The sequence below is a fragment of the Mixophyes fleayi genome, chromosome 1 (assembly GCF_038048845.1).
Source record: "Mixophyes fleayi isolate aMixFle1 chromosome 1, aMixFle1.hap1, whole genome shotgun sequence".
Lineage (NCBI taxonomy): Eukaryota > Metazoa > Chordata > Amphibia > Anura > Limnodynastidae > Mixophyes > Mixophyes fleayi.
The window spans coordinates 268,680,988-268,707,684 of record NC_134402.1 but is presented as its reverse complement, the minus strand read 5'-3'; the positions used below and the strand labels follow the sequence as shown (position 1 = coordinate 268,707,684).

The following is a 26,697-nucleotide window of genomic DNA, read 5'->3' as shown; positions in this document are numbered from 1 at the left end:
AGAGACACCTCACGTGTAATTGAACCTACCCTAAAGAGTCCACACAAAATGGAATGCAATACACCCAGTCTACTGACGATTCTTTATGTTAATAAACCATCTTTTATTTAAGAGGCGAATATTATCCCATTTAATTCTAATATCAGGGCTAAATAATAATTCATAAGGAACGTCCCCATCCACGGCCGCTAACCCATCATCCAAATTAAAAAATGACCCCTTGACAACATTCTGTACAAATTTATGCATAGCTGTATAAAACCAGTTATATAGGCAGATTCAACAAGTAAAACGGCCTTTTGCTCTGCACAACAAAATACTCAGATATAAACTCTTTATTAATCTAACATCAGTTGAAAACCAGCCAAATGTAGTTTCAAGGAAGTCCTAAAACAGCTACTGTTTAAATGTATATTGTTTCCTCTTCAAACTGCCCCCCCTCCCAACACCTTTTATACTGCAACTCATGTTCACCATCATGTACATTTGGTCAGTAAATAATAATTCCATTACATAAACCTCCAGCCTTGCAATAATGTTATATCTGCAATACTACACATAGCCCTAGATATCATAAGCACATACTTGCCAACTCTTCTGGAATGTCCGGGAGACTCCCGAATTCTGGGTAAATCTCCAGAACTCCCGGGAGAGCAGGCAATTCTCTCACATCTGCCCACTTCCTAGTGAAGTGGGCAGATTTTGAGATTCCATGATGTGATTCTCCAGGAATCGCTTAATTTTGGCCCGCCCCATTTTAAAATGATGCGCTTGCATGATTGCGTCATGGGACGGGGCTAAAATTATGCAATTTACCGACCCCCCCCCCCCCTCATGCACCCCTCGCCTCCACCGAGAACACTGGAGGCGAACCTGGAAAGGTTGGCAACTATGCACAATCACTAACAAATAAAAGACACACATGCTAAAAAAAAGAAGAAAAAAATTAGTCTACATGCCACTATGCCTTTTTTCCAATGCAAAGGTCCCCAGTTATTTGCTACATTGGGGACAGGCCATAAAAAGTGGGTGTTGTTCAAATGTGCAAGCACAAAACCTTGTCCCATCCAGGCCTCCGTCTCAGAAGCATCATGTGATTCTGCCTTCCACCTGACATGTTATTTTCATGTAATTTTGCAGCCTCCCTCCATATGGATCCAAACTAATGGGCATCACTACTCAAAGTTGAACAGCACTGTTCCAAAACATAATATCAGCTTATAATAGCCAAGCTTAAAATACAAACATGGCCATATCAAGGACTATTTAATATATTTTTCATGTGATGTATAATTGTAATGGTTATAATGTACAACATTTTTATATCAATAAAACCCATTCCATCCAATATTGGAACAATAAAGGTAAAAAAACAAAATAGCATCTAACCGGGTCCTTTTAGCACATTACTTTATGCTGGAAAGTAAACAAAGCACATCAAGTACATTAGAGAAGACACAAATATATTGCTGTGATTTCTTGGCCATACATCCTTAAGGAAATAAAAAAGCCCTAAACCCTGGAGCTGTTAGAGTGCAAATATATTAGCTACGACTTTAGCAAGTGCCTGTCATGTTGAATAGCATGTGAAAGAGAGATAGTAATTATTGCTGAGAACCCATTAGAGGGCTCCTTAGTAAAACAAGCTGCCGGAGCAAACTAATGGACTAACAGGCTACGGACGCCGCTCTCCCTGTTCCATTTAGCTGCATGTCACTCCTATCAAGGCATCTGACACTTGCAAGGCAGGCATGCTGTCTACAATTAGCAGTGTCTGTGCATCCCTGCACTTACTTCTGCTGGGACTCTGCACAGAGCTCTGTTTCTATACCTTTCTGTATATAACTAAAAGAAGATATTTGTAAATAAAAAATCAACAAAAAACATTTTCTTGTACAATGCAGTGATTTTGCAGATTTGTACTGTACTTGGGAAAAACTTTACCAGCACTTTTTATGTATCAAAAATGACCCTCATTCTACAACAAATAAAGGGCTTACTGATGCTAGTGATTAGCGATACATTTAAAATTGAAAGAAATTAAAGGGTGGCAATTGGAATACAACATTGCTAACATATCAAGGCAAACATGAGAGATTATTGGACGCTGAAAAACTTCAGTAATATTAAAGGCTCACCAAACACCCAAACAGAAGTTGCCAGATAAAATCCATGAAGGTAAATTACGTTGCTCTCTGTTAACTGACTTCTCCCAGCATCTCCATTAAAATGCAAAGTATTACCTCCGCAATACATTAGCTCCTCCCACATCTGTACATACCTCCCAACTGGCACCTGTTGCTGAAGAAATGTATAGTTGGTAATCAATCCAAAAATAGATTTCAAATTTTATTTTATTGAAACAAAGTTAAGACATTGAAGAGCTAAAATTGGCCACTTACAGCTGTCGCCATTTTTAAGCCTAAAAACACATAATTCAAGCATCTTTTGTTTCTAGGCACAGTTAATGACAGACAGATGATACAAATTGGTCATTACAACTGGTTCTGAAATAAATATGTAAACTAAAATAAACACAAGACATAGACTTTGTGTGTGATTGGGGACGGTGAGTCAGCACAGTGGCTGTAAAGAATATGTGAGAAAACATACTGAGATAAACCTTGATCATGATACTGTTGGCAGGAAAGTAATGCCACCTATTACAATGTAATTAGTTATGTATGGTGACAAGCACTTGTGCCCTTTGTTTCACTTCCTAATATTCTTTAGATTACTAGCTATAATAAGCAGGGTGTTCTTGCCTCTTGTCCAGTTGTATGCTCCTGCATATTTAGTTCATTCCTTATAATATATGCTGGCACAGTAGAAAATTAATACATTTGTTTTTTTTGTCTTCTTTGCTATCAATTGCCAAAGAAAGTATTCACATAGAAAAGACAATATGTTGTAACACATTACCCATTCCTCCTCTGGGAGATTGTATACCTTCGCAAACAGCCTCCTGATTGATATGTGTCGTTTAACTACATTGTTTCACTAGATTGTGTATCCCAGTCAATTTCCCATTGCATTTCTATACGGATAGATAGGGATTTGCTTTGAAATAAGCATTTGGTATTGCTCTACTGCAATATTACTTGGTGTTGTATTTGGTTTAATTTACAGTTCCAATTCAGAATATATTTTAATTACCAATTTGTATCATCTGTCTGTCATTAGCTGTACCCATAAATAGTTTCAGTCATGTATTTTTAGGCTTCATTGAAAATGTCAAAAGCCAAACACTGGCAACATTCACTTTTTTCAAATAAAATTTAATTTAGAATATATTTTTTGAATGGTTACCATCTACAATATTGCGCCATCTATACATCTCACCAGTGACACCTGCATACCATTAATAGTACCACCTATTTAGAATACACATTGGAAAAGATAGCAGATCACTGCGAGGCTTACTATGCAAACATTACTATGATCGCTTTTGTGTGCCCTTATTATAAGTCACATAATAGCTTTCTGTATTAGTTTTCTACCTGTTTAAAAAATATACCCAGTTTTATTTAACTCTGAGTATTCAACACCTCTGCAATCAATTTTTGGGTGCTTTTTTGGATATTGTTAGCCTCAATCTCAATAATAGTGGTAATTAAGATATATGAGCAGAATATAATTTTCCATTGTTTTGTAAAAATAAGATTTAAAAAATTACACTGAACCCAAAAATAAGAACTTATAACACATGTACACATACAGTAATCGTGATACATAAAGTACTTATTGTAACATAATATTATCAAATCAAAATGATAGTTTGTAGGTAACATTATTGGGAAACATAAAATACATACATTTATAATGAAACAACATGTATAGAATTTTTTTTAAATTATATTACTTTAAATCAATGTTCTACAAATTGAGACAGTAGCTTTGTCTAAAGCGTAAAAAGTAAACAAAATAAATAAAATACATATTAAAGATATTGCTAGTTTTTAGTAAAACATGGAGATGGTACTATTACACTGTATTACTCCATTGCTAATCATTCACTTGAGGATATAGTTAAGCGTTCCATACTTGAGGTCCAGGGATGGGAAATTATACCATAGGCTGAACTTGATGGACATGTCATTTTTCAACCTCATCTACTCTGCAAGTATATAACCCTAACAGTAATGGATACAGTTCCCTACTGACTAGCAACACTTTTTAGCATAATGCACAACTGAGATCTGTACGTGATGCACAGATAATAAACCTGTCTGGGAGGCAAACACTTATTGGCTTGGTCCCAGTGCCAGAAGCACACGTTACAGCTTGTTAGAGGGAGATGTTATAATGGGAAGAAGAAAACACAACAATATGCCAGAATTCGGACATTTCTCTATGCTGCAAGCTCTTTTTGGATTTTTCTAAAGGCCCATTAATGTATTATCCCATACATTCAGAGAACAAAAGAACATGTCTACTCTAACGATGTTCGTAAAAATAAATAAAAAAATATATATTTTTAGGATAGTTTATTTTACAATTTTTATATAATTATTTTGCCTGTAATCAGTCATTACATGTTTTATCTATTGTTATTTTTAGAGTAACCTATTTTTATAACCCTCTTGTACCATTGAGCCATTAATAAATGACTATTCTAGCAATTCCATCTGGACAAATTGCCATTTCCATATAACACTTAGGGATGTTAACCTGAGGATTTACTCTTGGGGACAAGAACCATTTCTCACCCTATAACTGCATCAAATTTTCCATAAAGGTACACATACAGTATGGGGATACCATTATACTTGGAAAAACTGGCAAATTAAAGTTTCAAGTAAATGCAGTAAATATTTGGCAAGTCTTTGAAAAACTGTTGTCCCATTTTTCCCCCCACTTTTGCCTGTTTCCCTATGTATGGATCTTAAAAAAAAGAAAGATAAATGTAAGCATGTGCTTTAGTCAATTTAACTTTACTCTCCACCAGGGCCGTATTAAGGGAAGGTAGGCCCCCGGATAGCCCCCCACCCCCCCCCCCCCGTGAACTTACCTCCCTTCTGTTATTCCACTCCCTGTAGCACTTACGCACCGCACAGTAATCTCCTTACTGAGAAGACCTCGTGAGAGTGAGACTATGAGCCATAGTCTCACTCTCACGAGATCTCCTCAGTAAGGAGATTACTGCATGCCGCGTAAGTCCTACAGTGACAGCAGACAGCTACCAGCATAACATTTGTTGTTAGCTGCCTGCCATTCTCCTTGAAGAGGTGACAGTCGGACCTGATGAATGCCGGCAGGCCCCCCAGCTGCCCGAGGACACTGGGCTGTAGCCCCTTTAGCCCTATTGTTAATCCGGCTCTGCTCTCCACTATGTATTTCTCTCCCCTCCTCTTCCCCTTATGCCCTCTTTTTTGCTTTCTGTACCCCTTAAGTTTGTTGAAAATGTAATAAATGTAATAAAAATATATTGCTGTTAAAAAACACCATATCCAAATATTTCATGAAAGAAAGCCCTCTTTGTCACACCTTCTCCCCTAAAAAAACATTATAAAATGTGCTTTGACGGATTAAAAAATAAATTCCAGAGGAACCCGACATATTGCAAAACGTTAAAAATGTACCTCTTACAAAATACCTCTCGTCATTAAAGTATAACTCCGGCGAATAGACAATAAAATACATTTTATTTTATTGTGTTAAAATATACCCAAAACAAAATGATAACATTTGCCGCATATGCCAGCATCCCTAATGGGTCTTACACTACATCTCAGGCTCCTCTTCGCCAGTTTGATACAAGCTGAGCGGGTATCAATGCCCCTTCCTGTAAACTGCTAACTTCTAATCAGTGGCATAATTATCACCGTACCACATACCTTCAGCCAACAAAAGTGGTAGCTGTCGTTGCCATCACTGCATACCATGGCTGTGGTTCCTGGCCCTCAATCACATGCACACAGCATTCAGAATAAAGCAATGATCAGCCCTGTGATGTCACATGCAATGGCACAAGGACATCCTTTAAGAGAAGGAAAGAGCAGGCAAAAGCAAGGGCTAGCTGAATCAGCTCTTGCCGGGCAAATTGGATCAATTAGTATCTGCCTTGTCATTTACTACTAGGTCCAGTTTACACTAACTGCTGACAAAAGAGAAGCCCTATATCAGTCTACTGTCCAGATATTAGATATTCTTAAAAAAAAAGAACATTGTGGATGAAGGGGGAGGGAAAACATTTGCATGCTAAATGGGAACAGCAGAAGTGCATGAGGAGAGGAAGGGGTACAGGACCAAGATTTAAACAGGGGCCTTTAGGCCTCTAACTAAGCCACTGTCTCTAATCAAACAAAAGTTAAATCCATTGTCCTCTATACAAAAAATGGTTGCTTACATGCTGGAACACAATGTGTTAACACAAAAATGTGCATTTTTTTGAAGACAACTTTCCTTTAAATGATGAGACACTGCTGGTAACGGTAATAGGGAATTTGCAATGAAGGCAAGGACAAGCAATTATATTCTGGCTGGGCCCCACTGGACAAAAAGTGATTTACTAGAAAGCTGTCTTTGCACTGGGTAAATGCTCCTGTTATAGGCTGCTCAATCTGTGACAGCTTTCCAGATGTCAATCAAATTATCATCTATTTACAGTTGATTTGGTGGTGTCATTTGCAATATTCCCTCCGTTTCTGATGAAATTGGAAGGGTGGATTTTGCTGCAGTTTGCCCTGGCACTCCAGTGGGCAAACTGCTCTTTGCAAATGTCATGTGTCCGCTTATCAGCAATCCAAAGGGAGTGCTCTTCCATCCGGCTGACTGAATCGCTACCAGATGTAAATCTCTCAATCGTCAGGGGAGGAGTATGGCAAATTTTAATGTAGTTCAAGAAACTCAGTTTACATCAGTGCTCAAGGTGCGACTTTACCCAGGCTAACAGTTTTTTTGTATAGCAATAAGTGCTTATTAAACACTGAGAGAAGAGAAATGCCAGTTAAATGTTCTTTAAAACTGTTTTATTTTACCACTAGCAGAGAAAAAGAAATGGATTATATTTTAGTTAACTTAATATTATGTTAATTTTGAATAATGGATGTTGCTTGTTTAATTGTGAATTACAAAGAAATGCCACGGCATACATGCTATTCATACGGAATAGCTTTATAGAACAGTACAAATAGTAATTATATGCAATTCATCTAGGTAGTAATAATTTCAGTACAAGAAAGATTCATGCTGCATTAAGGTACTATGAAACAAAAGTAATGCTCTTGGTGGAAATCAAGAAACAGGCATATGTCTTCAACATACTAAATAACATTTTACTCTTAATTATAAATTTTATCATTCACCTGCCTCCAAAATATTTTCTCATTCCTGTTGTTTGTTTGTTTAACTAATGTTTTGTTTTACATAACAAGTTCTCTATTTTTGTAATCATGCAATTCAAGTGCTGATTTAAGATGCTAGACGCAATTACCAATGTTGTACGCCTAGATGCTTCTCCGCACAAATGCAACATGGAGGCACAAAAAGTGTAGGACAAGATCCGAAGCTTACCAGTGCAAAATTCAATTTCTTTTGCGGAGGAAATGGCCATGCGCAACTCTACAAAGTAAGAAATGCCCCTAAAAATACGCCTTTCCGCTTCTTCACCTCTTTCCAATAATTTCATACGAAAAATTAAATTTTGCTTCTCCACTGAAAATAAATTTGCTAGGAATGCCCTCACTTCACTCAATTCCTCCCCACAGTCTCTGCATACACTGTAAACTCACTCCGCAAATCCATGAGCCTTGGAGGAAATCTAGGTACACTTGCACAAAGCAAGGTGCACAGTGGGTTTTGCAATGCACTGTAGATGTTTTATTGCACAGATATCAAAAAGGGATAATAAAATTAGTCCAGAAAAGAATCTATCTGGCTGGACAAGGATTTAATCCTTTTTGTTTTTTCAATGAATTCTAAGTTCTTTTGATCGTCAGCAACTGCAATAGAATGAAATTCTCCCTCTAGCCATGCCTCCATACCTTGGTATTGATTAGGGGAAACTGGCTAACAGTTCTCTGTTGACTCCTATTTGGATTTGGCAATGGGTGGTACCTTTGGATGAAATATGGGCGAAGATATATTTTATTTGTGATGGAGGATGGATGTGAGAGTACTGCTCCCACTACCACCTCTGCAGCAAAGGTGATTTGGAGATCTGGGTATATAAAAATGGAGGCCTAGTTAAAACCCTCTTTCAGTGTTGGAAAAACAGTAAGTGACTTAGGAGACTAGTCTCAAACATTTGCTCCCCTCCTAGCAAGGACTGTGATGGGAGCTACTATGGAGGAAAAGATTTTCAATAAACTGATAATAGTAATTGGGGGAACCACAAAACTAGAACTTCTCCCTCAAAATAATGTACCCAAGAAAAGGAATATTGCAACCCCCTTCAAAAATGCACTTCTCTATGTTGGGCTATAAAGAATTATCTCTAAGCCTCTGTAAGACCAAACAGACATGTTATCTCTGCTCAAATTTAGAAGAAGAAAAGATTAAAATGTCATATAAATAATTACCAGAAATATGCCTAAATAATCTCTGAATATATAAGTGACAACATAGGCAATGCACCAGTTGCCTTTACCTTATTTTTTACTTTTAGATTCCATTGTGCAGTTGATCACCAATTTTTATAGCTTAATATCTGTGCTTGTGTTTAAGAACAGCAAATGTGAAAAAAGGTCCAGTGTTCTCGTTTCACTGGGCTTCCCTGACACACCTGGTATATTATAATACATATTTGCCTTCTTTCCCGGTATGCCTGGGAGATACATGAAATATTGTGAAACCTGACAAATTAACTAACCTCCTGCACCCTGTCTGTATATTGCGAACTGAACCACAAAAAAATGGTCACCTCTCTTCTCCTATTTGCTTCTGTGGAGAAATTAAGGGACAAAAATCTTCATGCACTTCATGTAGAAGATATTTACCCCAAGAAAATGACTGTCACCCTATCAATAAGAGCCAGGGGCGGAGTTTAACTTGTTGCTCATTGGTTATTTATCTGATAGAATGTAGTAGCCAACCTGGAAGTATTTTGCAAGGCACAATCAGTGGGTTTTGTATAACTTCTGGGTGAGTGGAGGTTGTGACTGGATGAGGGTAAAGATACTTTCAAAAATTGTCAAGTGTGATCTAAGCTTATGAACCAACAGCAAGGCACCTTTTTATGCATGAATGCTACACTTTTATGTATTAACAGTGGTGCAATTATATTCATGTCCAGCATAGTTGTCAACTATGTACACATATCACATACATACAGACCACATAACCATAATTGCCAACTCTGGGAGATTCCTAGAGTTTGCAATCCATTTTTTGTGTGGTAATATTTGTTGTTTTTTTTTTAATTTTAGTGCTCCTTCTTTGTAACTTCACCATCACTTACTATGAGGCATAAACTGTCTTAAATGTATTAATTTCATTATATAGTACGTCACCCTCTTTATAACGCTAACTCTCTACATTTTAGCTCATAAAGTGTGAGACTGTATGCCCATTTTAAAGCATGATTATATTGAGGCATATATTTGAACCTAGGTTTAGAAAAATGTTAAAAGCAATTAAAAATAACAGCAATACATATGAACTATCTTGGTCATAGCTTTGGCAAGCAAGACCCCTAAGCAACCACTAATTGTAACGAGGGACCAAGTTCCGACTCTTTCTCGCTGACTGCTTTTCCTACCAGTTCCAGAAAATGACTTTGTAAACCCCTATGGGATATTTGTATGCGGTTTGGAAGTGGTATATATTCTGTTTGGTGCACAGCTATGCAGGATCAATACTATAGCAGTCTCAGACCTTTAAGATTACATTACTAAATAATCTATGGACTCATCCAGGCTTGGCAGCGTTTACAAATACCACCTATTCCATATTAGAAGGACAGCTTCATTCAGACCCACAATTAACCCCTATATAACAAATGAACTGACCAACTTAATACTCTAAAGCAGTGGTGCCCAAGTGGTTTTCGCAGTCTATCAGTTTATAGCATGGCCGTGCCTGGTAGGTGGCAACTGTGAGGCCACCCCAGCTTAAAGCAAGCACATCGCCATGCACTGCACGTGATGCAAGAGTGGACTACAGCTACAGAGAGACCAGGCGTGTGAGAAACAGTACAAGACCAGGATGTGAGAAAGAAGCAGTGGAATACTTCAAATGAAAAAAAAAATTAAAAAGATGTTTTATCTTAAGCATTGTGGATGTATTTTTCATATGAAATTACACTTAATAAGTTCAAGTCTCTGTGTTCTTACGAAATCACGCGACAGTTTAGTCAAAACGCTACATAGCTGAAAACCAGGGAGAACATTGTGGTCTATTTTAACTTTGTTTAAAGTGAATTGTGCTAGATTAGTTCTAAGGGAAAACCTAAGGCTTCCTAAACAAGAGTGTCAGCTCTTCAAAAAGAAATCTCGGTGGTGGCATAGTTGGTATGGCAAAGCTAGTGTGTGGCATACATAGGGAAGGATTTAATCACTTCAGACAGACCAGGTGGTTGTTTTTGATAAACTCTTTGTCACACACATACACGCATCACGCCGGCTCAGGTGAGTGCTGTTCGGTTTTTCTTGCAGTCATCAAGAATTTTATTGGGGAAAACATAGAAGGAAATTTCAGAATTAAGTATAAATCCACATATATAATATTATTACACTGGTATATTATGTGTAGGCTGCAGTGTTCTCCCCGTCATCTATTTCCTGTGTGCTCCACCCGGCTGTTTTTACTTGCCACCCAGCACTTGGAGCCCAACAGAGTCCTATTATAATAGAATAAACCATTTTGCACTATGTGAGCACTACAGCCAGCAGCGTGTTGTGTTAGATCACTGACCACCAGCCTGACCAGTTCTGGCAGGTGTGGGCAATAACCTCCAAAAGTTTTCAATAGTATTGCAAAGTAGTACTACTGTCGACACTGGTATAATATATATATATATATATATATATATATATATATATCTCTATCTATCTATATATATATAGAGCCTATCTATCCCGATAAATGAAAACTATATAAATGTATTTGGCTTCAGTAAAGGAAAGTTAAATCCCATCTGCAGTTAAAAAGCTATTCACAGTGATCACTGTGCATCTCAAATACATTAAAGTCACCAATCATTAGGGCGGTAAGCAATTTATTTGAATATATAATATCAAAATGGATTTTTTACTTAGTTTGCAAAAAGTATTTCTAGAGTTAAACCTTTGTGATTACAAAGATAACACATTTCTTTGTTCGCCATTTTTTGTCAATGTGTACTGGAGTGGAAAAACTTAACAATGGATTCAAAAGTAAGTAAACCAAGTACTGGATATTACCAAAGGAGGCCATTGTTGAGCTAAATAATATACCTGAAATAACTAAAATATACTTTCTTAAAGAAGTCTTCCCAGTATGAGCTGTCCCATCCCCTTGCTGAATGTTGACATTCATAAAATTTATTTATTTATCATTTATAATTTGGTAATTCCCTGTAATATGTAAAATATGTGTTTTGCTATTTGTGATGGATGGGGAAGAGTATAAGAATATTATATTAAAATCTGAAGAAACACTGATATTGTGGTGCTTGCAGGCTAAGTGGTGCTAGTTTGCAACCTGACCATGCCCTGTAGTATGGAACCCTTCCCAACAGAACTGAAAAGGTGTGTGACCACCCATTTGCAGCTCAGTATAGAGCTCAGGAAACTTCTCTGTGGCGAAGATGTGGTGCAAGAAGCATCAGAGGATCAGTTGGATACGGACAAGAGGTCTGTTAAAGAGAACTGGATTTTACTAAAGAGATTCTGTGCGATAGAGAGAAGTTACAGATCTGTGAAAGTGGACCATTTGGAGACGGACAAGAGGTTTGTCCCAAGAGCAGTGGATTCCACCAGAAAGGATCTAAGGAGACTCCTGAGTTTGTCAGAGAAAGAAACACAATTCTACTACAGTGGAGATAAGAGAGAGTCCTGTCCCTGAAGAACTGCAACCACGTAACATGACCACAATGACTGCTGAGAGAGGGGGTGGGGGGCTTTATTGCTATTGTGTAATGTTGTGCATTAAGCCACTACAGCAAAAGTAATAAGCGACCTAGCTGACAACTGACAACTTGATGAATGGGGGGCAAAGAAGTGAGTTAGCACGCCCTAACCAAAAGATACCTTTGAGACTAATCCTGTTACAGTGTGCAAATTTATTTTTTGGGGTTTATCCACCCTTTCACATATTCTCAGACTGCACAATATATCTGGGTTAACTTCAGGACTACAACAATATAGATTGACAGGTGTCCTGCTTTCATTAGGATAGAGGATAAATAAGTAATATATGAACATTTAATTTAGAGGAATACATAGCTATTTTTGAATTAATCCTTGTAGTATATATTGTTTGGGACTTCACCTAAAACTAAATTGGCACTAAAAAGGCAGAAGCTATGTAACTTTTATTAAATTTATCCTAATGTATTGGAGGGCTGTAATAGTTTACTTAATAAGTCCCACAAAAAGAAATTACACTTCCTACAGCATCCAGGATTATGTAGCTGGCTGCCTAGTCACTCTGCATCAAAGAAGTAATGAGGATTTTGATGGTTTCCGCCCCCTTTGAACATGAGTGTGTATGACATATTGAGAAAGTCAAAGTATTTGGAAACTGTTGCAATTAATGGAAAACATAACCTTCTGGTCAAACACAATGAATTCCTTAAGCAAGCAGCGTTAGACCTGGCAGCTGTATAAAACATTCCCTTAACTTTGTCAGTGCTGGAATTCCATCTACATGCATTATAAATCAGAGTTTGCTGTTCTGCATTGGCTCAGGGATACTCATATTTTGCCCTTGTAGGAGCCTCATGCCCAACATTCATCTACAGAACACGTGATTGGTCAAGACAGTTGTCATGGATGCAGTTTTTCATTTATCAAAACATCTTTGTAGAATGGTACTGTCATCAATAATATAAATATACATTTCAAAGACACAGATTTTAATCTTCAAAGACATATGTGTTACTGCCTACTTCCATAACGTCCTATAACTTTTTCATAACAAGTTTCATTTTTTAGAGGGACTTGAGGAGAGAAAAGTGACACAAAAGAATTCTCCTGATCTTTTCATAATAACTAAGAAATTGAATCATCTGCTAAGGATCTTTTAATGGAAAAAATATATTTCTAAAAAGGACAAATGCATGGTATAACATTTAAAACATGAGAAACAAAACTGTTAGTTAGTCAACCAATTTATTCATCAATGGATGGTTGAAAACTTCCTAGCAATCATTCAGGCACTAGTAAGCATGAATGACAATTTTTAAGACATTTTAAGCATTTCTGTCTCTTTAATGAATAGAACGAATGTCCTTATATGCATGTGTGTCAGGCATAAGCCCCTCTAGCTACTCCATGATTAGATATCTTATCATATATTCCAACAGTCATACAATATATCACTTCTATTTTGTCAGGAAACCGCTCCTGAACCCCTTTATCGGTCACAAATCGCCCTCTGTGCAATTGTGACTTGGAAGCTTACTGTAAGGGAACACACAGGATTCCAGCCTAAATCTCACACTCACCTCTTCCTCTAAGTCTACAGATTTCGCTGTTCCCTTCCGAACACATACCACGCTTCACACCTCTCAGCAACAGTCACCAGCTATGAATAAGGCCCGTAACATTCCTATGACTTAATAACCCAATTGCACACACTCTGTGCTCGGGTAGCTAAACAGTTAACCATTCACACACTGGTTTCTAAAGAGTTAATCCAGCCAAGCAATCTGTCTCTTCTAAACAGACAATGAATTTGTTTTAGAGCAATAAGGACAGAACTATTAAATTGTTAGAGTTAATATACAAAAAGTACAATGCAGAGAATAAAAAAAAAGTAAAGTTTTGACATACAAGTAAAAAATTACAAACAGTAATAAAAACAAATGGGATGAAAGTACAGAGCATAACTTACTTATCATAATCTGTATGCATGGGGGTAGGCAGAAAAGAAGGGCAATCCTTCAATTAGATTGATCCCCAAGAAACTGACAACTTGCCCCTTCCCAACACAGTTTTTTTAAGCAAAATGAAATGGGACGTTCTTCACAGGGGCAGTGTTAATGCTAATAGGGGGGCACGGATGTCCCCTGGGTGTCACTATAGTTTGCTCACAAACATTCCCAAAGTTTTGACCTTCAGGTAATTGTTCACAGATATATCTCAGAGACATAACTCCCCTTTCAATAAACCGGTCATAATCTCATCTAATCACATTTAAATACCAAACATGATGGAATTATGAAAATGTGACATACCTTTTCCAAAGATATGTGATTATAGCTGTTCCTGGATACCGTCAGTACCTGTCATTCACAACCCTGGTGAGATTTCTGCTCCTCAGTATAGAGTGCCAGAAATATGAACTATGAAGACATTTTCCTTTGAAGCCCATATTTCTATATACCTGTATAGGCATTCAAATGTGGTCTTTGTTTCCAAGATTCAAACCTAGGCATATGGCTCTCTCATTTACATCTAGTGGTTCTTTATGTTTACACTACCTATTGAAAGGAAGTCAATTAGGAAGTGGAATACATGATCAAAAACAATGGATGTCTGTGATCTGCATCTCTTAAGCAGGTCTCCTCACAAAAAGGTTTGCTCAACCTAATTACCTCCTACTGGGCTAATTGACCAAATGTTTTAAAACATTTGGTCAAATATTTATCTGAGTTGAAAATCAGGTTCAATTTTATGTATTAATGCAATATTTTATTTGGGGCCCTGACATTTAATATTCTATTTCATCATATCAGATTTATTCTCTCATCATGACAATGTGTTTATATCGGTGGTTTGCCTTGAACTCTCTTAACCCCAATCAAGTCTTTGCTATGGGACTTATGTCAACTCATGTGAGACACCTGCTATAGTATAATGTTACTCCTACCTGATATGTGTTCACTGTGACATCAGACAAAACTCAGGCAAACAGTCTTAGTCCTCGTGCAGGCCTGGCCAACCTGAGACTCTCCAGGTGTTATGAAACTACAAATCCCAGCATGCTTTGCCAGTAGAGACAGTCAAAAACTGGCAAGGCAGGCTGGGCCTTGTAGTTTCATAACTTCTGGAGAGCCACAAGTTGGCCAGGCCTGCTCTAGTGTATAGTACCACAGAGGCAGACTTAATCTCCATCACCAACTGTACTGATAACATAAGCTCATTAGAGGGTTGACTACACACAGAGTGTAAAAGATTCAAACATGTGAAATGTCCAGAATCCAAAAATACACTAGTAGGTTAATTGGCTGCTATCAAAATTGACCCCAGTCTGTCTGGGTGTGTGTGTGTGTGTGTGTGTGTGTGTGTGTATGTATGTTAGGGAATTTAGACTGTATGTGGCATATTCAATTAGCAACGTTACTTGCAAAAGTAACGCAGCGTTAAAAGTATTACCGTTATTACGGTAATTCTAACCCGGATTTTAGCTTGCAGCTCCCTAAGCTGCGAGCAGACAGCCGGCATTAAAGGTACCGTAATAATGGTAATTACAAACACTATTACCGTAATAACGGTAATAGTGTGCAAGCCGCATTACTTTTGACAGTAATGCGGCCAATAAAATATGCCCCTACGCCCCAATGGGGCAGGGACTGATGTGAGTGAGTTTTCTGTAAAGTACTGCGGAATTAGTGGTGCTATATAAATAAATATTGATGATGATGATGTACACTACAGAGATCAACTTAGTCCCATATTTGGTTACTTAAAAGTGAGTGTTAAAAATCATGTCACTGCCCTAGAATGTTGTGCCTTTTATAACAGTAATTATGTGGACTGGCTACCTGCACTATTACTACTCAGCCTAATGGGGAAAATGTTAATTAAAAAAAAGAGAAGCTTCTTTATATAAGAACAGGAAATGTGGTTTGAAGTGAAAATTAGTGAGTGGGTTCCTACAGTGGTTCACAATGAGTAGGAAAGATAGAAACAGACTTTCTGCAGGTGGGATTCTGTCTTAGCCTGTGTCATGCTCGGAACGGCCAGTGAGTCAACCATCAATTCAAAAGCCTGCTATGTAGATGGTATGTCTCAGAAGTTACATGGTCATTTTATATCTCATTTTTTCCTATCAGAAACATACAGCATTCCAAAGCTAAATCAGCAGCGACAGGGAACTTGTGACATGAGAAGTGTATCTACAAATCCCTCAACAACACTACCCCTGCATACATCTCAAATCTCATATCAAAATACTCTCCCTCCCACCCATTTAGATCTACCTCTGACCTGTTCCTTGTCTGGTCTCTGGTAACCACCTCTCACTCCCGCACAAGACTTCTCCTGTGCTGCTCCCCACTTATGGAATTCCCTACCACGCTCAATCAGACTTTCCCACAGCCTTCAACACTTTATACACTTTTTGAAAACCCATCTCTTTTTTAGAGGTGACCTTATCCTCGATAACATTATTCACACTCATGCACCCTCACAACTGTTCCACTCTGAGCCACATTTCTTCAATCTACACTCTGAACCACATTTGCTCCTTTTGTCTCAGCTGTGCCCTCTTCCACTTAGAATGTAAGCTCTATAATAAGCAGGATCCTTCATACCCATTGTTGTAATAGCTGCGCTTATTTTGTCTACCTTGTATGTCCCTGTTTTATGTACTGTTTTCCCTACTGTATGGCGCTGCAGAGTACTGTGGCGCCTTACCAGTCTAAGATAATAATAATAATAACAGTGCTTTTTCTAATCCTATTGTTGTTTCAATGTTCAGACGGTACAAGAAAAGTGTACAAACATACAAGTTATATGAAAATAATCCCCAATATTCTTGCATAGTTGTTTCGTCTCCTACACGTGCAATTCCTAACACTTGCTTCTCTGGTAACTGAGGACCCCACATATATGAAAATGACACGAGCACACCAGGTTTACCTGCACCTTAGTTGAGTGACTCACTGCATACTTACAGTTTTTCCAGATTTTCCTTTCTGCTCGGCCTGCCAGGCCCCAGGCCAGTATGAAGCTGTGATGTCGTCAGTCATCTTATTGGATGGCCATGTTAAATCCCAGGAAGGAACAGCAGCTGATACACCGTGAGTGCTGTGTGAACTGGGTTGGTCACCACTGTTGCGTTTCATTGTTGGGGCACTCTCCCCATTGCAATCCTGCAGATAAAAAAAAAACAATATCCTATTATGTAGCAAAACAACTGTTTTAAAGGCATCCCCGGATTCTTGTCCTGTATAACTAATGAAGCCTATTATTGGGTTTACTGGCCAAATATGGTGTTGTAAATCAGTGAAAAATATAGAAAAACTTGCAAGGATCTAACCGAGTACATTTGGGGGATGATAGCCTACAAGGATTACATTATTGTATTTGGGCACTGAAGTTCCTGAACATAAAAGGACAATATCTATTTGTCCTTGGTAGTGAAACAGCAGGAATAATATGAAAGAGTTAAAACTAATGTTGTACTTCAATTTTGGCAGAGGATAAAAGTATGTGTGCTCTACTACACCACATTAACAATAGAAACATAAGGACAATATAAAAAGGTATCAAAAAGGATGTATTATTGCTTAAAGTAAGGTATTCCTGCACATGAAATGTGACTGCAAATAAAAAGATAGGTAGCGTGCAGGAATATTTAAGCCTAAACAAATATATTGAGTGCAATGCTCCATTACTATTCCATTGCCATTATATCTAAATGCCTTCTGCTTATGGATTGACCCACTGAGAAAAAGTATATAGAACTGCAGTGAACAAGAATTACATTAACTCTTATCAAATAATTTACATGTTATTTTCTTATCTTACATAAGGATCACACGCTAAGGAGAAAAAAAAACAGATAATGTCATATTATTACCATGAAAGTGAGCTAAGGACTTTATGACTGAGATGTATCAAAATATGTTTTTTCCAAACAACAAATGTAAAAGCTTCTTTTTGTGCAGTTTTCAAACCAAGTAATTTATCAAAGTAAAAAACACATGACACGTTTTTAAAGCAGTACATCGGAAACCGCAATGCCGTTTTTCAACCTGGGATCCAAACACTGCAATGTATCGAACGCCGGTTTGTAAACCACATAGGAAACCATAAGAAAAGACTCAGGGGTATAGTTACTGTGCGGCGGTTCTGTAGAACCGCCGATTCCTGACGCTTTTAAGTCATTTTCTTTAAACATCAATTTTATTTAATAAAAGTGCAGTTTTAAAAAACAACTTTAAAGCACCAGGAATCGGCGGTTCATTGGAACCACCACATAGTAAATATACCCCTCAGTTGTTTTTATCGCCTAGAGTTCTGAAATCGAACGCATTTTGAGTAAGGTGCCTATAACAAGGTACATGATGTAAAGTTGACTTTACATCATGTAAAAATGAGTAAAAATATAGCCAGATTCATATCTCAAGATATGTGTACAACAAAATGGGGCCCAAAGAGCCATGGATAACCTGCATATGCATGTCCTTACTATGCTACACTTACATGTGAGCACTCTTTATCCACTCCTCTTAGTGAAAGGCCACAGTTGGAAGAGACACTCAACTTTAGTGTGACAAAACAGATGAGAGATGCATTTTGTGCGGAGCAAATGGACTTATATCCAACTCCTACATCAGGAGCTAAAGTATTTGCATAAGGTTTGGTTGCAAACAGTTTACTTTGATTTACCTGCAGTCTTTAAATGCCCCAAAAATAAATTATTAATAGGGTTGTTTTAAACTTACATACAAAATCATATTTTGATACAATCCAGTCTACAGGTCCAGTTTGATTTGATGTCACTACTAGTCCTTCAGAACTACAATGAGTGTGCCTAGACATTCATCATATGTATTATGCCACTAGCAAATGGCTTCAGTCAGTGAGCTTTATCTCTCTCTCTCTCTCTCATCTTTTCTATGAGTTTGACTATTTATTTAGCGAGTGGTTCTCTATCAAATCAATTTTCTATATAATTTAGCAGCTCTACTATAAGGATCACTATTGGTTCTCTGTGAGAGAAGTGGCTTGTCTATATTGTTGATGTATTAAATCATTTACACTAGTTAGAATTAAATAAAAAATACTACACTATTATGCCTAATCTCCATGCCTCATTTGACCATTAAAAAGCTGAGCCCATGGATAGTGTCGAAGTCAGATAATTGGATATAGTCACTTCAATTAATATCTGAAATCTTGATTGTCTTTGTCCGAAATTGTGCGTATAGCACGCTACGGCGTAGAGGAGGGTATTCAGCTACAACACGTGGCAATCATTGTTGGTTTTTTCATTTACACACATATGCACGAACATGCACATTTGTAATTAGTACACATTAATAGTAGTTGCAACACATAGTTATTTTTTTTATACATTCTTTATTTTCATGCGATTACTCATGTAAAATTACATGGATGCTGTGATGGCAAAATGGTAAGGCACAATGTGACAATTGAACAGACTGATCAACCATTTGTTACAAAATCCATCAAGACTCATTTCGCATTATTTTAAAATGTCAAGAAAGGCATAACATCAATTGCACTCCCAAAAGAGAAGGGAGACACTTAGAGTGAGGGAAAGAAAACAGAAAAGTAAAGAAAGGACACATTAGGAAGAAGAGGAGGGAAAAGGAAGGGGGACTGAGACTTTATACCAATGTTGAACACACATATTTAAAGTCACCTGAATCTTTGAAATTTATCCAGGAACACCAAGTGGCCAAATATTCAGAATATTTATCATTAGCAGAGAAAATAATATCGTCCATGGACATGTAGTAATCAATTCTATTGAACCACTCCATAATTGAAGGAGGGATTCGAGATCTCCAACGTGTGGGTATGACTGCTCTAGCTGCATTATTAAGGTGTTTTAATAAGGATTTTTGGTATTTAGAGGATTGGATTGAGGAAAAGGATAATAGCCAAAAGCCCGGGTCAGTTGGCACATCCTGTCCTATGATGATACTAGAGATTCTAATAACTTCACTCCGGAAGGAAGAAATAGTTGAGCATTCCCACCATATGTGTATTAATGAACCGACAGCATTGAAACATCTCCAGCAGGAGGCAGACATTTTAGGATTAAATCTGTGTAGAACTGTAGGGCATCTGTACCACCTTGTCAAAAGTTTATAGTGAGTCTCAATTACAGAAATACTTAATGAACAAGTGTGAGTGTTAGTGTATATCTTCTGCCAAGATGCTGAAGTTATGTGTGGAGCTAAAAACCGTTCCCACAAACTTACAAAGGGAGGCGGGGATCTGAACTGGTCCTCCATCAAAAGTTTATAAATCACAGATATAGCATGGCTCGGTGCGGTTTTAGATAAACAGAGATTTTCAAGAGGGGAAGGAGGTCTATTAAGAGATCTGGGTCCTCCGATTGAACGGATATAATGTACCACCTGAACATATCTCCAGTACTCAGTTGAGGGCAAGGAGAACAGGGGCTGAAGATCTATAGCACAGAGATAAGAGTATACCTGGGCGCTCCACTAAGATATGCAGCCTAAATATGTGACTGTGAACCCCACTAAAAATTCACAATATGGCAATATTTAACAAAACAATAGTCACATACATTGGGCGCTTTCTTTAACACTCAATCCGTTATATAAATTTTCACCTTGTATGGGGAAACGTATAAATCCATACGATGTATATTCTTTCTTCAGTATATCTCAAACATGTAAAGAAAACATACAGACAAACATCGTGCGGATGGTAGACACAAAATGTACAATTTTCAACCGTCACCCACGATAAATAAAATGCACACGGTGGTAAGTATTTATAATAAAAATCCAATAGGTGTCATAACATAACTCTTCAGAGAAACAAATTTTAAATTGTATCACACGAGATGTCCTTTTTGGTTTCAACTCTTCATTACATGTGCTGAGGGAACGTAAAAGGTGGTTATCGTGTCTGGAAAGTGATCAATTGGATTTAAGACAGCTGTTTGAAGTGCATGTTCGAGTTTTGTCTCGTAAGCATATACCCCTAAGGGGTGTTTCTCTGAAGAGTTATGTTATGACACCTATTGGATTTTTATTATAAATACTTACCACCGTGTGCATTTTATTTATCGTGGGTGACGGTTGAAAATTGTACATTTTGTGTCTACCATCCGCACGATGTTTGTCTGTATGTTTTCTTTACATGTTTGAGATATACTGAAGAAAGAATATACATCGTATGGATTTATACATTTCCCCATACAAGGTGAAAATTTATATAACGGATTGAGTGTTAAAGAAAGCGCCCAATGTATGTGACTATTGTTTTGTTAAAGGGGCTGAAGATCTGCAAAGGGACGAAATTTACCATTCACCACCACCTGGCCAAGGCCTATAATCCCTGCCCGAGACCACAATCTAAATCCCACCCCCGATAGACCAGGAGGGAAGTCCGGATTGAAAACAAAGGGAGTGACAGGTGAGGGGAATGCCGAGATATTTTCCCTGAATCGAGTCCTCTTCCACATTTGTAGTGTAGGACCTACGGTGGGATGCTGGATTCTGGGAATCTTGGACAGCCAAGGCATGACCCTCAGCGGAGTTGGATTAAAATCATTCTCAATCACCACCCACCGTTTTTTGTCACGTCCTCTGGTCCAGTCCAAAATCTTGCTCAAACAAACTGCCTGTAGATAACCCTGGAACATTGGTAACTGAGCTCCACCCTGATGTTTTCGTCTAAATAAAATAGAGTGCTTAAAGCGTGGTCTCCCCCCCCCAAACAAAGTCTCGAATCCAGTGTTGGAGACTATCGAGAAACCTCTGGGGAAACAAGATCGGAAGAGTTTGCATAATATATAAAACCTTGGGCAGGATATTCATTTTTATGATATTCATTTTACCTAGCCAAGAGAATTTGGAGGAAGACCAGATAGACAAATTTCTTTTAAGTTTAGAGAGAAGGGGGGAATCGTTTAAGTGAAATAATTGGTCATTAGATCTCGCAACGGAAACCCCTAGATATCTAATGTGTGACTCCTGCCATTTAAATGGGAACGCAGCTTTGAGACCATCTATCATTTGATCTGGAGCCGAGATATTAAGGGCATTTGATTTAGAAAAATTTATTTTAAAGTTGGAAAGCGAACCAAAGTTAGTGAACTCTGACATCAAATTAGGTAGTGAGCGAATTTTGGTTGGTGATGATGGCCAATAGGTCGTCAGCAAATTGGGCAAGACGGTAATCTCCCTTACATATCTGGAGACCTGTAATGTTAGGGTTAGCCCAAATAGCCCTAGCCAGAGCCTTCATACATAGGACAAATATTAAGGGAGAGAATGGGCAACCTTGTCGTGTGCCATTAAAAATGGTAAAGGAGTCCGAAAGGGTGCAGTTTGCTCTTACCTTGGTGGTTGGAGATCTATATAGGGCCAGAATTTTCTGAAGACATAACGGACCAAGACCCATGTGAGAAAGTACACCTCTCATAAAACCCCAATCCACCCTGTCAAAAGCTTTCTCAGCATTGGTAGACAGGAGGACCGTGGGCATATCTAGAGAGGAGACATGATGTATTAAATTTATGAACTTGGTAGCATTGTCTTTAGCTTCTCTGCCAGGAATAAACCCCACTTGGTCGTTTGAGAAAAGTTCAGGGAGAAGATATTTTAGTCTATTAGATATCAATTTTGCAAATAACTTAACATCAATGTTCAGAAGAGATATTGGGTAACTAGGGCATAATGCTGGGTCCTTTCCTTCCTTAGGGATGACTGTTATGTGCGCCTCCAGTGATTGGGGTGAGAACCCAGTTGTATCAGATATGTCATTAAAGGCATCTAGTAGAATGGGGGATAGTTTCTCTATAAATGTTTTATAATATGAGATGGAGAACCCATCTTGACCCGGGCTCTTTCCCAGAGGGGAGGACTTGATAGCCTCATTAAGTTCGGTGAGAGAAAAGGGAGAATCTAAAAGCTCTCTTGCCTGCCTCTTGTGATATTTTTGGAAAATCAATGTCTCGCAAGTATTTTCCTATTTCTTTATCCGAGAGAGATAAATCTTCTTCTGATATATGAGGGCGAATATGATAAAGATTTGCATAGTAAGAACGAAAGGCCTCAGCAATAGACGTGTCTGTGTGCTTAACAGTACCACTAGAATCCTGGATACCAACACATAGTTGTTTATGTCAAAATGTTGCAATGTTTACGGTTAATATTATAAGTTATATACATGTTAGTGAAATCAAAGGTTTAGGTTACAGGAAATATGTCATGTTTGGTATCATTTTAATCCTATATTTATTTGCAGTTGTCCGGTCCATTCGCCAAAGTGATCGCACATTGCATACTCTAGTTATTGATGATAGGGAATAAATGTTTAAAATGATATTGTTTATGTAGTATAAATAGACTAGTTTACAGCAGACCCCCACCTTTGGACATTTTCATTTGAACTGGCCTATGACCTGCATTACACTGGACCCTCCTGAAGCCTGGACCTATGGAAGCAAGCCACATCACCTGCATTGTTATACTGTATTCACTGACTGTATATAAGCAGGGGCTCTGGACCCAGTGATCAGTCTACTTGACCACAGCCTTCAGACCTGAATGACTGTACACTGGATCCAGGGCGCCTGCGATAAGTAATGCCTGTAATTATTTTATTCTGATTGTTATTCTGCTACTTTTGGCTATTAAATCACATTGTGCTTTTTAACCACATTATGGCAATCGACAATCGTTATTGGATAGCAACTAAACGTGCATAACAACAGCATACAAAAAACAGTGCAAAAAGCAGAGGAAGCAAAGCGTAAACTAGTAAACATTAATTGCCAGATTTCATATTGCCTTGTGAATGTGGTGCCAATTAGACAAAATCCTGTATCTGGTGCAAAATAGAAAATGCCAAAAAGCTTGAGCCAAAAATAGAAAAGCTGAGACATATCTTATTCTAGTAATAGTTTACTGAACCATATTTGGTGGCAACTAGAAAAAAATATACATATCTGGTGCTAAGTATGTTATGCTGAGCCATAACTGGTGCCAACAATAATATACTGAGCCAAATATATATATATATAATCACTATATAATCCCTAGTTGGCAGTAGGCAGACAAACAAACATTCCCTGGTTGGCAGTAGGCAAACTGCTCTCATATGAGCAACAGTTGCACTCTGCAGCTGTCAGCCACAGCTGGCAGAGCACTTAGCGTGGGCCAGCGATTAATATGGCGGACCAAACTATAAGTATTCTTTGTTTGGATGGAGAGCCAACAACTTTGTTAGGGGGTACATCCCTTCCCTAGTCTGACCATAACCCCAAGCCCACATCAAAGCCTGATGTGGATTTACTTGAACATGACAGGCAGTTATGCTTCGGAGCATGGTACATGTCTCCTGAGTGTGCCAGGGGGTGATGCAGTGGATGCAAATTATCAGCTATTGAATATGTCTATTTCACACTGCCTAAAAATTCACATAATAGTGGAATCTCACGACAAATTGATATATGGGGAGTACAGCTATCAAAAGATAAAGGGCATTTCCTTTAAAATTCGTATTACACATCTGTTATATTTTTAATATTAATGCTTATTAGCCATGTTAATTAACTGAAAACTAACAGAAAACAGACATTGGCATAAACCAAATATAAAGGTTTGTAACTTTCAAAATCCCATATACTAAGTTAGACATGTCTAGGTCAGAATGACACTTGGAGGATATACGGTATGTGGAGTTTTTAGAATTCACTAATTGAAAATATATATTATTTTTTTTAGAAAGAAATTAATTAGATTTTAACAGGGTAGGACAAATAACTATTGCAATGCTTTCCCAGTAACAGATAGGATTTGGAGTTTTAAAGTTGCTATATGAAACCTTCTGTTTCATGTCATTGTATGTAATTTGTTTGTGTCATGTCATGATGTTCTCTGTGTACAGAGCTGCATAATATGTCTCTGCTTTATAGATGATAATAATAATAATAATCACCATTTAATTATTTTTCCCTTAGTATTTTTCTTAAAAACTGCTAAGTGGCATGTGATTACTATAGCAGCCATGACATATGATATAATAAACAGAGAGGTTTTGAATGCCCCTCTGCTCAGTGTGCTTGTATGTAGGAATACAAAAATCTTCCTGACTGACTGATAGACAACTGGTTCTGACTCAGGGATCAGGTTACACTCTCCTCATGAACAAGCTTGAGAGCTGAAACACAAACGTATTGCAGCTGGGAGACTGTTTCTTGTATTAGTGCAATGTCAAATTCCACCACAGAGCGATTTTGTGAATGGAAAACTGAGTGATCTTGTAAAGGTGACTATCAGCATGTTTCAAAAGGTACAAAATCTGCTGTTAAAAAAAAATGATAAAAAAAAGGCATTTTTGAGATTACGGTTTTAATAAGGCTACATTATTCTTCACGTCTAATCTTTACGTGTTCTAAATGCAGGGCTGCCAACCCAATTACTATTTCACTGACAGACAATATTTTAGCTGACACATTATTTAAGCTATTTTAAATGTTGAAAGGTATCAGAGTGAAAGTAGTCCTTTCTATCAGATAAAGGTAGTCAGAGATATAATGTAAAGGCTCATAACCCAATTCTGCTCCAAAGCATTGTGTGGTGAATGATATGTGTAGTTTACTACTTCCAACATGGTATCATTTTTTTTATTTATTACTAACAGTCAGTAAATCTATGGTTGAACTTTGTTTAAATGTCTTTTGGCAGACAATATTTTTGCAGGCTACACATTTATCTCTCCATGTGTCAAATATGCAAAATATGTATATTATTTGCAGTAAGCAGACATTTCTTTATATGCAGAAACGTATAATTGCACACTATATTAAATCAGATAACAGGATTAATGACTAGTTCTCACACCTATCCCACTTAAATGCTTTTCTACACAAACACTTCTCCATTACACTCCTCCAACATCAAATGGGAGAACTTAGTATCCCTGCATATGCATGATTTTTTTTACACCCATTTGTAATATGTACTGTACTTTCCCCCACATCTCCTTAGGTTTATTGTCATGGAGTTTTGCAAAAGCTAACATTAATAATTAATCCTTAGTAAAAACCTAATTGCAGTATACAGCTATTAACAGTCACACATACCATTCTTGAGGATAATCAGCCATCACATTGTGCCCCTCCCTCTTAGTGTCATGCATGAGGCATTACTTAAGTTAGCTCTTGGTGTAGGGCAGAAAGAATTCCTGTGACCCTGTTCTCATGTGATCATTCAGAGCCAATGTACTGAATACTGGTAACTTGCTGATGTCACAAGGTGCTTCTCAGGAGCACATTGAGCATGCTCCTGCCAATACATGGGCTGCTCAGCCTCACACTCTCATTCATACTTATTAAGGTAATACATGCATGTGAAGAGAGGTGAATACTGAATTTAACACACAGTAAATGTAATATATGTTTAGATATCTGTTGTCAGTTCAGATATTTGTTTAATGTGTACTCTGTGTAAAAGACGTGTAACAGCACAATCATTATCCTGTCATAAAAAGCATGAAAGTCATAATCCCACATTAAGGGAGCAAATGAATCAACAAACATGAAATACATATATAACATTTTCCCTTACATTGTGAAAATCTGGTGAATACAAACAAAGTTATTATTAGTTTATATACAGATTATTAGAATGCATTGTTTACA

General features: G+C 37.6%; 1 protein-coding gene across 2 annotated transcripts in view; it reads right to left on the bottom strand.

Annotated features, from left to right (window-relative positions):
* BNC2 (basonuclin zinc finger protein 2) overlaps positions 1-26,697 on the bottom strand; it is a 453,763-nt gene that overhangs the window by 318,266 nt on the left and 108,800 nt on the right. For both annotated transcript variants that reach the window (XM_075210871.1, XM_075210873.1), the window contains exon 2: positions 16,985-17,182. In XM_075210871.1, coding sequence (XP_075066972.1) covers positions 16,985-17,182 — 198 coding nt within the window. The remainder of the gene's footprint in view (positions 1-16,984; positions 17,183-26,697) is intronic.